The following is a 13,452-nucleotide window of genomic DNA, read 5'->3' on the forward strand; positions in this document are numbered from 1 at the left end:
ATATATGTGTGTTTAATACATATACACATATGTGTATCAATACATAATTATGCACACATACACACACATAATTTATGGAAGAGAGGGAGAGAAAGAAGAGAGGAATGGGGAGAGGAGAGAGAAAGGAGAGGAGAAAAAATAGAGGGGAGAAGGAAAAGATAGGAGAAGAGAGAGAGATCTACACACAGCAGTGTTAAACTTCCTTAACTTCTAGGATATGCCTTGCTTCTATCCATAAAATCACAGAGACTGAAAAGACCTATTAGGTCACTTTACATCAATACTCACTGCCTCTGCTTCAGCAGGGTCATACCAAACAGTAATATAGGGATGACGCAAAGCTTCATCAACAGAGATTCGCTTGTCAGGATCTATCACGAGCATTTTTGATAACAAATCTCTAGCTTGACTTGCTAGGAAGAAAAAGAAGGTATATCATTTTAAAAACTAAGTTTTAATTTGAAAATTAAAAACACATGATAAAAAAGTTAAATATGGCATCACAGAAGGAAAAGATAAAAAGCTCAGATTATGAAATGTTAAGAGTACCCACTTTTAAAGAAGTTTCTGACATCAAGCTCAAAATTCCTAAGTGACTTTCAAAAAATTAAAATCATTTCCACAGTCATTAAAACAATCTTGAAATATTTCTTAAGAAAAAAAAACACATTAAATCCTATTTTTTTTTAAAAGGAGAAATAAGAAAGAATACACTCATGGATGGGGCTCTGTGCAGGCTACATGTCGACTGTAATATCTGGAAAGGGCAGCATTCTCTGACAATGAATGAAAGAAAAAGGCCCAAAGAGTTGGAACTGTCCTGAAGGTGGACAGTTTTGGCTCTTCCTTCTGGGGAATAAAGCACTAAAACTTGGTGTCATGCCCCTAGTTATTCCCTCCCCCATGGCTACACAAAAACTTTAAAAACAATTATACTAAAACCTTGGTTAACCAGGAAGGTCAGGAATTTGGGATTCTGCCCAACGTAACTTTCTGATTAACTGAGAGTCGACTACTGAAGCATGATGAAAACAGTCATCAGCAACCAATATCTATAAATGCATAAGATGGGCCATTTTCCTACCAAGTTTATCTTCCAAGTTAAAAAAGGCCCAATTTCCAGAGGAGGAATGTAGTGTTTTCTCTGAAATAGACTGCATCAATCAACCAATCGAAAAGAATTTATTAAGTGTCTACTATGTGCCAGGCACTGACTATGCTAGGTGCTGGAAATGTATAAACCTGGCCTCTCAACTCCACCACACAAAGGTATTTTTTTTAAAAGTACTTGAGGGAAGAAATTCTAGCAATTTAAAAAAAATTTAGAGGATTATAATTTAAAAAAACCAAATAAAATCAATGCATAAATTAGAGCTATGGGCTTTTGCATACAGCAAGGTTCATAACTACAGGCAAATAAGGATTGTGGTTCCTCTGATCATCACATGATATAATTTGCTTTGGGTTCAAGGGTGATAATTTTTCTCTGAGCTCCCTCAAGGTCAGATTCTGAAGAGGCAAATGATTAAGATGACTGGGGTAATTTGGCATGGGAAACTACATTTAAAATACACTTTACTTGGATGTTCTGAAAAAGTGTGAAATTCCCATCTTTGTAACTCCACTTTCTGTAATTAACATATGCACAATCTTTCTATGAAGCTTTTAAATTTTGCTTGAAGGCTTCAAAAAGGCAGACTTTGAGAACAGAAATCTCAGGTTTTAGGTATTCATCCTGACATTGATTCTCCTCATCTTAGACTTCTATGTCCTTGAGAAGTGGCAAGGTGTTCGAGGATTCCAATTGCTGGTATAATTACAAGATTTTAATGTATTCTGATGTTATTCTCATTTTACAGATGAGGTAAATATATATCACAACATGTTCATATTGTGGAATGTAAATATGAAAAAAAAACTTCATGCGGATTAGGGAATGCAAGCATAAGAAAAAAAAATCTTACTTTTCAGTTTATCTCGTTCAGATTCTGATGGGAATATCCAATCAGGGAAAAGCTCTTCAAATTTGATACCAGGATATTTCGGCCTGTTTTCTACATAATTTCTCACAGTTGGTTGTAATTTCTTCATAAAGTCTGATGATGGTGTTCCTAACTGCTCAATAACTTTATTCCACTGATCAATATCTGTAGGACCTCTTTAAGAAAATATAACTGAAACAACCAGATTACACAAAGTATAATTGAGGGGAAAAAAAAAGAGCTAACGTAAATATGTGTATACCAACAAGTAATGAATGGAGATTCCACTATTATTTTAAAAATACCATCTAAACATGAACACTCAGAATTCAATGTTCTGACTATTTAAGATAAACATAACTATGGAGAGCACTTTACAAACTATTTGACATATGGCATATGATTAATTTTAAAGGAGAAGTAGCAATGTACCTAGGAAATCCAGGTTCTAGTTCTTGCTCTGCCCCTACCTACCTCAATCCTTTACCTCTCTTGGGCCTTGCTTCCTTTGTTCATGAAACGGGTAGCTAGTCCCTTGCAACTCTGAAATTCTCTATTTTCTGTAGTCTTTGATTAAACCTATCAAGCTACCTACTAATGAATACTGCTTTGCCATTTTTGGCTCCAATAAGATTGTTTTCTTGTGACTAAAGATTACTGCTTAAGACAAAAATTATAGGTAACTCCTGTTTTTTGTTTGGGGCTTATTTTGGAGGCTAAGGGTGAGAAGAAAGACGACCAGACCTGTTCAATGGTGCAGAGAATTATGGTGAGGAAACTCCTTCCAACGCAGATTTGGCACCTGTTTTATAACTTACAGTCTTATAGAGGTGACTGAGGCATTAAGAAGTTAAATGACTTGCCCAGGGTCACTGCCAGTGCATGACAAATGCAAGACTTGGAACCTGGTCTTGCAAGCTCTGAGGATGACTTACTTCCATACCTCTACTGCCAGGATGCCTCTCAGAAGTCATAGTTAACTTTCATTAAAAGTTAGGTAAAATGTCTCATGGAGAGTTCCAAAAACTATGACAACAATGGAATACAAGATCTGGCAGGTCCTAGTAATCTCATTTATTATTATTGCTGCTCACAAAAATAACAGTCTACGCTCATGGCTCATGGCTTACAAAGCATTTCATACATCTTGTCTCACTGGATTCTAATAACAGCCTTGTGAGGTAGGCAGTACAAGTATCACTGACTCTGTTTCTGTGAGGCCCAGGAAAGTAAAGTAATTTCCCCAAGGTCACAGACCTGGTGAATGACAGAGCTGGGACTCAAATGTCTGACTCTAAATCCAGTGTTATATTCCAGCCACATCTTGACATAATAAGAGTCTATAAATTTGTATTCTTTTTTATTTAAACTATGACAGAAAAACCTAAATATTTATTCTTTTTGAAAGTACACCAGATTGATTCTCTTCTCTGCACCGTTATTTTTTCTACAGTAACACTATTTACTGTTCTTGTGGAATTGTTAAGTCTAACCTAACTCCTAACAATCTTTTTCATTTCCTATAAAGTACCACTTTTTTCATCTCTGCACTTCTTAAAATTTTAATTCTCTCTTAATGTACAAAATAAGCTAAGACATAAAATGCACAAAAGTAAAAAAGTGACTAATTATCAGGATATTAATTCACTCAATATTAGGCAAAACAGCTTAATTGTTTTATATGTTTTATATATATATATAAAGTTTTTTTAAATTGAATTTATTTTCAGAATAAAAATCTATTTAGTCACTGAAATGGGTGACCTTGACATAGGGTATAATTGCTAGACAATTGCTCAGAAAAGCTGAAATATAACACAGCATCTAAGTTCATGGTAAATACTTAGAAAATAGATAATACATAAAAGTATTCATAAAGCCAGCCACAACAAAACAAAAAAAACCCCTTCAAAACATTATCTGTTCCTTAAGAACTTGCTCTATCTACTTGACCTTGAAAAATCACCCCAATAAAAAGACCACAAGAAAAAGTATGTTGACATAATGTATATGATACTGAAGATAAGATTAATTAGAAAAGCAAAGAATAGCTGTCAATTGATATAAACTATTTTAATAATTTTTTAAAATGAAGACTAATGAAAATATTCAATGTTTATCATAATGAGAAATGACACATGAGAAAAATGACTAGGATGAAAAGCATTCACAAGATGAAAGCATGACTCTACAGACAAGAAATGGCATATAGGAAGTATTAAATTTGATTTTTTTTCTGTTTAACGATGTTAACATGAATAAGCTGACCATCTATTCATTTAAAATTTTGAAGTTTATGTTCCTACAGTGTATTTGTAATGTGCCAGAGCAAAATAATCATTGTTTAAAAAACACAAAGAACAAAAAAAAAGCACACAAACAGGGGTGATTTTAAAAAAAGTTTTCCCAAATAAGAATTAGAATAGAACCAGGAAATTTGACACAACTTTTTATCTCATTTGCATACTTTCTATTTGGGTCTCATTTAATGTGTTTCAAATTCTAGTTTCTAAAAAGAACCTTTTTAGTGCATATTGATAATTTTAACAAATACAGCACATTAGTAAAATCTTTTAAGCACAACCACATGAGTTTGAAATAGCCACTTTCCTAGATAAATTAAATAATTTGGTGGGCTATTTATTTATATCCTGTTTTTTAATACAGTTGTATTCCTACATATCTACATGCCTTTTTAAATGCAATTAAATGCCAATGTGTCATCCAATGCAATAGCTCCTGGAGTAAATACATTACTATTCAAGCAGTAGAGTTTAGCATAGTAAAATAATCAGGAATGAAAGTTAAATATGTGCAACTTTGTTAGTGACACTAATTTAACAAACATCAGAATAAGACCATTTCAAACACATACTCAAGAAGTATGATGTTTTCCTTTTTGTGTTCTCATCTACTGCAGACAAAGAAAGTCATTTTGCCTTTGGTGGTTATGGAAAGTATGGCTGGGGTTCAAGGATGACTGGGGAAGGATACGATCAGTGCCTTGGAATATCACACAACCTTTCACCAGTTCTCCCATGATGCACCCCACTGACCAGATATCAACTGAAAATAAAATGAAATGATAAAATTATGAAGTGCCATGAACAAAATAAAGGCGGGAAAAAAGGAATTCTAGCTTCTATACCAGACACATAAATATGGAAAAATAAATAGCTAGCTAATGATGAACTTTCACACAACATGAACTCAGCTTTTTTATTTTCAATTTGACAGTAATTCAGTTGTAACTGACTATAACACTTAATGCTGCTGTTAAAACATGCTGATAAAGTACATGTAAACTAACCTAAAGACCATTTTCCAACCTGAGCAATTTACTTTATAATTCTAGAAACCACTGTGAAGGATACAGTCTCTTCCTGGGAACAGGACTTTATGAAGGACCATTTCTGCCATAATGCACCCAACAGACCAGATATCCACTACCCAACGCCAGGTGCAATGAGAACATAGATTAAAAAGTTAACGATAGAGTACCCCATGCCCCTTTACTCCCCAACACAACTTCAAAACAACAGAAACACAGAAAGAAGTCCATCATCCTTACTTTACCTCAAATATTTTTAAATTAACTTAATTCAGAGTTTTTATAATGTTCTGAAATATGATTAAGTTCGCATGGGCATTATTACACTTAAGGCATTTATCTCAGATTCAAATGGAAATATTACAAATTGAAGCATCCAGAAGGGGGCTCCCTTTAGCTATACTGCTCCAGACAGCACTATATTGACAAAGCAGTTCCAGAAGTTTATCCCAATTTGATAGATTTAGAGCCAAAAAAGGCCTTTGAGATCATCTAAGTCCAATACCCTCATTTTACACATAAAAAACCCCTAAGGCCCAGGAAGAAGTGACTTCATTCAAGCATTTCTCTTTAGTAATTATTGCATGATAATGTAATACACCTTCTTTTAAGCCCAGGCTGAACTCTTATCACCATGCCACAGAAGGCATGAACAGTTTTGTCCAGGAGCATAACATTTATGAGGAGATATGGGGATAAATAAGGCGGGGGGGGGGGAAAGAGAAGCTAGCAGCCTGATGTTTTCCATTATTTCATTTGTGTGGGGCATTTCTTTAACAACACAATAGTAAAGCACCTTTTATCAGGTCTATTATGACTGAGTGCAAGTCAGTATAAGGGAGGGAATAGGTTTGAGAATATTTATGATTTAACAGTGAAAACAAACTAATTTTGTAACTTGTGACTGGGCTGAATTTAGGCCTCTTTTCTTTATGGGTGATTAAAATAGGCTTAGTTTCTTCTAAAATAATATAGAATCTTAAGAAAAAAACAAAAGTTAAATACAGAGAAAACAACTTTCTTATCTCAGGAATTAATTATTTTCAGATTTAAAAATTCATTGTGAAATAAGTTATTTTTTACCAGTATGGGTAAAAAATGAATGACTTTATAAATAACTTTCTTATCTCAGGAATTATTTTCAGATTTAAAAATAAATTGTGAAATAAGTTATTTTTTACCAGTATGGGTAAAAAATGAATGACTTTGTAAGTGTGAACTACAGTGACCTCTCTACACAAGGCCATAACCAAATTTAGAACAATAAGCAATCACAATTGTACATTCAAATTCAAACTCACTGTAACAAATGAATAATAAAATCAGCAATACAATTTTAAAGAATATCAACTTTCTCATTAAAATCTGAAACTTACCATTTTCTTTGTATCCCATCCCCAAGATAACTTCAGGTGCTCTATAATAGCGTGTGACTACATATGGAGTCATCATAAAATTAGTACATGCTGTCCGTGCCAGGCCAAAATCAAGGATCTTGAGCGTACAATCTGATTTTACTACTATGTTGCTGGGTTTCAAATCCTAATAAATCAATGAATTAAGTTAGTACAATGATTCAAAAATATATGGGAAAATGCTACATATATTTTGGCTTATGCAATACTTTAACAGAAGTACTTGTAATCTGTCCTGCTTTTCTATTTGCTTCCCCAGAGCTTAGCAAAGTGCTCTGCATATGGCAAGTATCTAATACATACCTTTTTATTAAATTAAATTTTAAGTTCATAGTTATCAGATGACAGAATATTAGAAATGAGTTGTATAGAACTTCTATTTATTAAAATAGGTATTTCTTATTTTATGGAACAGATACAGTACAGGAAAAACAGAATTTACATGAAGCAAATCCATTTTCCTCACTGACATCATTTATGGAGTCAGATACATTTCTTAGGAAAAAAAAAATCCCCCAGAGGACTGGGATGAAAATTGTCAAGTGAGGAAGGTGGAGACCTGGGTATGTTTTCTGTAGAACCAGATGCATTTTTTCTTTAGAACCCTGCTGCCTTTTTCAAACTTCAGGAGTTTGTCTTCCATTATGACTCTCCTCCCTTCTTGATGCTTTGCAGTCCACTATAAGAATGTTTCCTGTGGCTCAGGATGCCTGGCTCTATATTTGATATACCAGTTAAGTTTCCCACCCAAAAATCCCATTACTGGCAACATACCTAGGCAGAGTTATCATAAAGGGAGAGTTATCTGTTCAAATATATGTCATATATATGCATATGCAATTAAATGTATATGTATATGCAATATATATATATATATATTTATAAATGTGTATGTAATTAAAAAAGAAACTTTAAGAAAATGCTCAATTATAGCCCAAATCAATAATGCAATAAAGAAATGCCATAAACATTATCTTTCCAATAAGATGATATCACTCCTGCTTCTATATTTTCAAGCTTATTTTCAAGTGGATTGTAGAACCATTAAAGCAGTGGCGACTGACGTGACCTCAGCCCCAGAGACGTCACATTTATAGTAAGTCTAGGCATCAAATTTTAAGAAGGATATTAAACTGAACCAAATCCACAGAAGTAATTAAGATGGAGAGAAGACTGGAAAGCATTCCATTGAAGAATCTGTTGTAGAAAGTGGGGAAGTTTAGCACGGATAAGACTTAAGGGATATTGTAACAGTTTTTAAGTGTATCTGAGCAGCAAGGGTATCTGCTGCAGAAAGGAAGATGTCAGTTCAAGACAAAGGAAAACCATCCTTATCAGAGTTATCTATGTGTGAAATGAGCTGCCTAGGTAAATAGTGAGCTCTCTGTCCCTGGAGGTGATTAAGCAGAGGTTGGATGTCCACTTGTCAGGGATATTGCAGAATACATTACTGCTCAGGTACAGGTTGAACTACAAAATATCTATGGTCCTTTCTAACTCTGAGAGTCTCCTATTTCAACTCTGTTATTAACTCAATTTTCATGATCCCTGTTCTCTATTAGTGGAAATTATTTACTCTATATTTAAATCTTGGACCTAAAGCAATAAAGGTAATTAAAATGGAAATATTTTAGTGTTACTATTTCTATACAGTAGTCTGTATTCCAGTGATACATTTATTTTGCAGGCAAATGAGTAAATCTAAAGCATTTACATTTCCAAGGCCATTGACCTCAAAAACCAAACCTATTTCCACTAAACCATTTGTGATACTCTAACACTGCAGTTTTTTGTAATTAATCACGGGAGTGGGGAGGTTGTAGAGAACAATAGGAAAGCTTTTAATCTTTCTTAGTAGCAAGGACCCCTTTGGCAATCTGGTGAAGCCCTTGCACCCTTTCTCAGAATAATGTTTTTAAGTGAATAAAAAAAATTGGAGAAAATACTAAGTTTCAGTTAGGAATTAGTAAAAATAAAGATCTAATTTTTTTCCTCATACAAATTCACAGATACCCTGAAATCTATCCCTGGATCCCTCGGGTGGAAATCTGTACACCCTAGGTTAAAAGATTGGTTTAGACGAACACAGTTTATATGATGTGAGGAGAAATAATAGAGCAAAGCCTTTTAGGGGTAATCAGGGGAGTGGCTTGAGGATAAGCTGGTAGAAAAAGCAGGTGACTAGGGAGTCATTCAGCTCTTTGGGCCTTTCTCTCTTTGAGTGATATGATTCTATGACATTTAAGGAAGAAGTGAAAAGGTCTCAGTTCAGCAAGTGTCCTCCAACTCCCTACAGCCCTTCCCTATCTCTGACCCTTCCTTAATTAGTTTCTTTTAGGGGCTAGTAGGGCCTTGTTGGTTGGCCTTGTACCACAGGAAAAGAGCTAAGGGGAATGCAGATGTTGCACTGTTACTATGGTAATGCAACTACTGATTAAAGAGCAGTAAGCCAACTGTATAGAACACTAGGGACATCATTCACTTGCTTCTGGACATGAATGGCATTAGGAATCAGGGCTGAATAAAAGAAAAAATTGGGGTAGGAATCCCAAAGGCTTTGGAAATCCTCACACAAGAGGAACTCTATGAATTTTATTTTTTAAGTGATAAACTACCCAAACTTTCACCCCCAAATATTTTATATTAATCATACACATCTAAGAACTGAGAATATCACCTAGGAAATATATCCTTGATAATTCTTTTTTAGCACACATAGCCATTTTATTATAAAGGCGTTTTTAGGACAACCTGAGTAACATTTCAAAGAACAGTTTCATCTGTTTCTAAAACTGTTATCTTTTTGATGATTGATTACTTATTAAAAACAAAAGAGTCTCTTTCCTATTTCTAACATAGTGTCATTTAATACAATACAACCTGCTAGTATACTTGATGTCTCTATTCTAAAATGTGATTTAAAAAATTCTCTAATAATTCAAGAATTAGGGTTTTACATTATAAACTAATGCAAAAGCGAAAGTGGTAGAAAAAGAAAAGCTTTTAAAAGAACTGCAAACTATTAACAACCACATGAAAGAATCCTCTGAATCATTAATGACAAGAGAAATGCAAATCAAGGCAACTCTGAGATTTCACCTTATCCCTAATAAAATAGTAAGAGTGAAAAAAGGATGAAGATAGCACATACTGGCAAAGTTGTAGAAAAACATACACGATAATGCACTGTTGGTGAAGCTCTGAAATGATTCAACCAATCTGGAAAGCAATTTGGGATTATGCTAACAAAGTTATTAAAATGTCTATACCCTTTGATTCAGAGATTCCATTCCTAAGCATATACCCTAAGATATAACCCAAGGAGGTCAATGATAAGAAGGAAAAAAACAGGTCCCATATACACCAAAGTATTCATAGAAGCACTTTTTGTGGCAGCAAAGAACTGGAAGCAAAATAGATGCCCACTTATTAGAAAATGGCTAAACAAATTGTGGTACATTAATGTAATGGAATATTACTATGCTAAGAAATGATGAATAAGATGAATGTGAAAAAGCATGGGAAGATTTCTATGAACATATGCAAATTTAAGAAAACAATATTCAGCACGAAGGGTTACAACATGTAAAGGGAAAAAACAATAGCAAAAAATTTGGAAACTGAGTACTGAAAAATAATAATGACCAAGCTTGGCCCACAGGAAGAAACAGGTATGAAAAGGCACTTTCTTTCTTTCTGTGGTACACTGCATATAAAAGCAGCCTATTTTGATTTGTTGGTTAGTTTTGTTGAACTGCTTTTTTTCCCCCTCTTTTTTATTCTTTGTTATAAGGGATGACTTTTTGTTGGGGGAGAAGAGAGGAATGTATTGGGAAATGCAAGCAATGTAAAGACAAAAAGAATATTTTTTTATAACACTAAAAATAATTCCCATCAATGTTATATCACTACATACTCGGTGTATTATACCAGCTGAATGGAGATGTTTAATACCACAAAGCATCTGATAAAGAAGGTAAGACATTCTTTCATGGTCCAATTCCATATGAATCACTTGGCATAAATTAGCATCCATTAATTCCATGACCAAATACCTAGAAAGGAATAAGAAATTCCCTTTTACACATATGTACATTAGCAGAATTGTATGGCTATTTAAAGGATGTATATTCAACTGAAACCTGTAGGAAATCACAATAAAGCTTATCTGGTTACTTATTACATTGGCTAGCTTAAAAAATAAAAAAACTGCATTATTTTTTGAGGATTCTATAAATATATGAAATGATCAAGTATCAGAGAAATAAAGAATGTGCCATGGTCAATTAAAAACTTGTATTTCAAAGAACACAAATGAAACCTATAGTTTCTTGTTAAATTAATAACTTATGCCATGTGATTCAATATTGGAAAATGCAAAGGATATGTGATTTCGGCAGCTTGCAGGACCTTCTTCCAACTCAACCAGGGCAGATTAATAACTCCTATAAAACTCAATAGATAAATCCTAGGAAATTCTTGAGGTACAAAGCAATCAAAGGACTTGCTCAAGATCAAAGAATAAATAAAGTTTAGAAATAGGATATGAATCCAGGTTATATTAATTCCAAACTCAGCATTCCTATCTATTACAACAGACTACTTCCAAAGGCCTCCATATGCCAATAAGTGTTAACATAATATACATTAATACAACAAAAATTAAGATTCTATTTCATGAGTTTTAGAGGAAAGCATTTTGATTTACTAATCAATTTCATGCAGTAATTGTAAATAAGCATGCAACACTACACTAGCTGACCAGAGGTAGTGTAATTTAATATTCCAAAAAAGATCTATAATGAAAGACATTATTTGGTTACTAACAATATTTGGTTATGAATATAACAAAGCCTTCTGGTATTGTAGTTATAATGTATTTTTTCCTAAGGAAGGTAATTAGTTTTATTTTGAAGAAGTCTTTTCAAGCATTTCTCTACAGTGTACAGAGATGTATTTATAACCATTTAGTCTTAATGATCAAAGAAAGCTAGTTGAATGAACAGTATACCTGCAAAAGTTTCATTTCAACAGAGGAATTGTCAAAAGAAGGAGACTATACTTAAGAGGAGTTTTTTATTACATACTTCTTTAAAGTGACAGCTGGGAAAATAGCTACCTTTCTCAATCTCTATTGTATATTACTTACCTAGCTATTTAAACGTTTAAATCTATTAGCTAAAGACAAGAGTAGAAATAAGAATACTTACACATCTTGAAATTCTTCTAGAGATTTTTGTGGTGTGAACACATTCAACAAGCTAATTATCTGGGAAGAGAAAATTCACTGTTGTTTAGAATACCAGGAAATATTTTTTTAACCTCAGTTACTAAACACTGACAGAAAATTCACTTTAAATTGGAACCTTTCATTATAGATTATTTTAGCACACTCTTTTGGGTATAATCAACAATTCAGTTAAAGTAATATTTTAAAGCAGAGCAAAAATTAAACATTGGAACAATCAAACTACTTTAACATTTAACAGACTGTAATAGGATAGAGAAGGTGACTGCATGAACAGAGACATACTACCCAACTGTCATCTACCTAACTCCAGAAAACACCTGAAGTGTATACCAGACAGTATAATTATCAGGAAATCTAATAAAAAATTATAGTTAAGTGACTTCTTCCATGACAGAACTGCACAAAAATCCAGCTAGAGGTCCACAGACAAAAGGAAAAGGGGCCATCACCAAAGTCAGTGCTAGCCCAGGAAAACAAACCCTTCAGCACAACCAGACATTGGCCAGAGATTTGTATAATACAGGCTATGCAAGATTCTGTGTCTGGAGGCGGCAAAAACATATAGAGCCCTCTCCCACCCTCCTACCAAGAAAGACCTAGGGAGGTTAAAAAAAAAATTCCTAGGATGGTCAGAAAACTCCAAGGTGAAACCCCTGGAAGCCCTAGGGAGCAGCAGCACTCATACTGGGATAGCCCTGGTCCCTAAGGTTCTAAGATCCTTAACACTCTACCCTGAGATGTCATGGAAGGCCCTCAAGATCCAGAGCTGTCAATCTCAAAGACACAGGAGGGCCTAATTCTGACAGGTGGGGATGAGCGCAGAAATCTAAATGAGCCAGGGCAAGCCAAAGTAGGGTCAACTACCCTACCTAGAAGGTAGAGCAAGATCCTGACACAATGGTTAAGGGACTAAAGCTGGAAAGATGAGTAAGTCAAAGAAAATAGTACAGTATAAAAAAAAGTCTAGCATAAAAAAAGTAAATCAAGAGACTCCCCCCCGCAAAGGGGTAACTTCATAACAACTGTAAACAGTTACTCAAAGGAAAAAAATGGATTTTCTGCAAGGACTACCTACATGAATACCTAAAAGAAATGTATCAAGAGTTTAAAAAGATGAAGTAACAACTATGGAGAAAAGAACTGGAAGAAACAACTTAGAAGTTATAAACCTTACCCAAACGATTGGAAAAATACAATAAAATGTAAGATCAAAAACAGCCGACCAGGAAATCACACAATGGAAAGATAATTTAAGAATCATTGGACTTCTTAAAAAACGATGATTAAAAAAAAAAGCTTGGATATCATATTTCAAGAAATCAAAAACTAAACGAATCTACTAGAACTAAAAGGCAAAGTGAAGAGCAAAACAGTCCACAAATCACTCCCTGAAAGAAACTCCAAAAAGAAAATTCCCAAATTCCTACAACAAAGAAAAAAAAATACTGCAAGCATCCAGGAAAAAGCAGACTG

The 13,452-nt window shown here is 34.0% G+C and overlaps 1 protein-coding gene across 3 annotated transcripts in view; it reads right to left on the reverse strand.

Annotated features, from left to right (window-relative positions):
- Positions 1 to 13,452, reverse strand: part of MAPK9 (mitogen-activated protein kinase 9) — a 50,868-nt gene that overhangs the window by 14,248 nt on the left and 23,168 nt on the right. For 2 of the 3 annotated variants that reach the window (XM_020998610.2, XM_020998612.2), the window contains exons 4-9: positions 11,939 to 11,997; positions 10,645 to 10,783; positions 6,690 to 6,855; positions 4,977 to 5,048; positions 1,965 to 2,147; positions 289 to 413 (exon numbers count right to left, since the gene is read on the reverse strand). In XM_020998610.2, the coding sequence (XP_020854269.1) occupies positions 289 to 413; positions 1,965 to 2,147; positions 4,977 to 5,048; positions 6,690 to 6,855; positions 10,645 to 10,783; positions 11,939 to 11,997 (744 nt within the window). Of the gene's footprint in view, positions 1 to 288; positions 414 to 1,964; positions 2,148 to 4,976; positions 5,049 to 5,356; positions 5,429 to 6,689; positions 6,856 to 10,644; positions 10,784 to 11,938; positions 11,998 to 13,452 lie in introns of all 3 variants that reach the window. The other variant, XM_020998611.2, reaches the window with a different exon arrangement.

This window comes from Phascolarctos cinereus, unplaced genomic scaffold (genome assembly GCF_003287225.1).
Source record: "Phascolarctos cinereus isolate Bilbo 61053 unplaced genomic scaffold, phaCin_HiC Scaffold_2;HRSCAF=192, whole genome shotgun sequence".
In the NCBI taxonomy this organism is placed as follows: Eukaryota; Metazoa; Chordata; class Mammalia; order Diprotodontia; family Phascolarctidae; genus Phascolarctos; species Phascolarctos cinereus.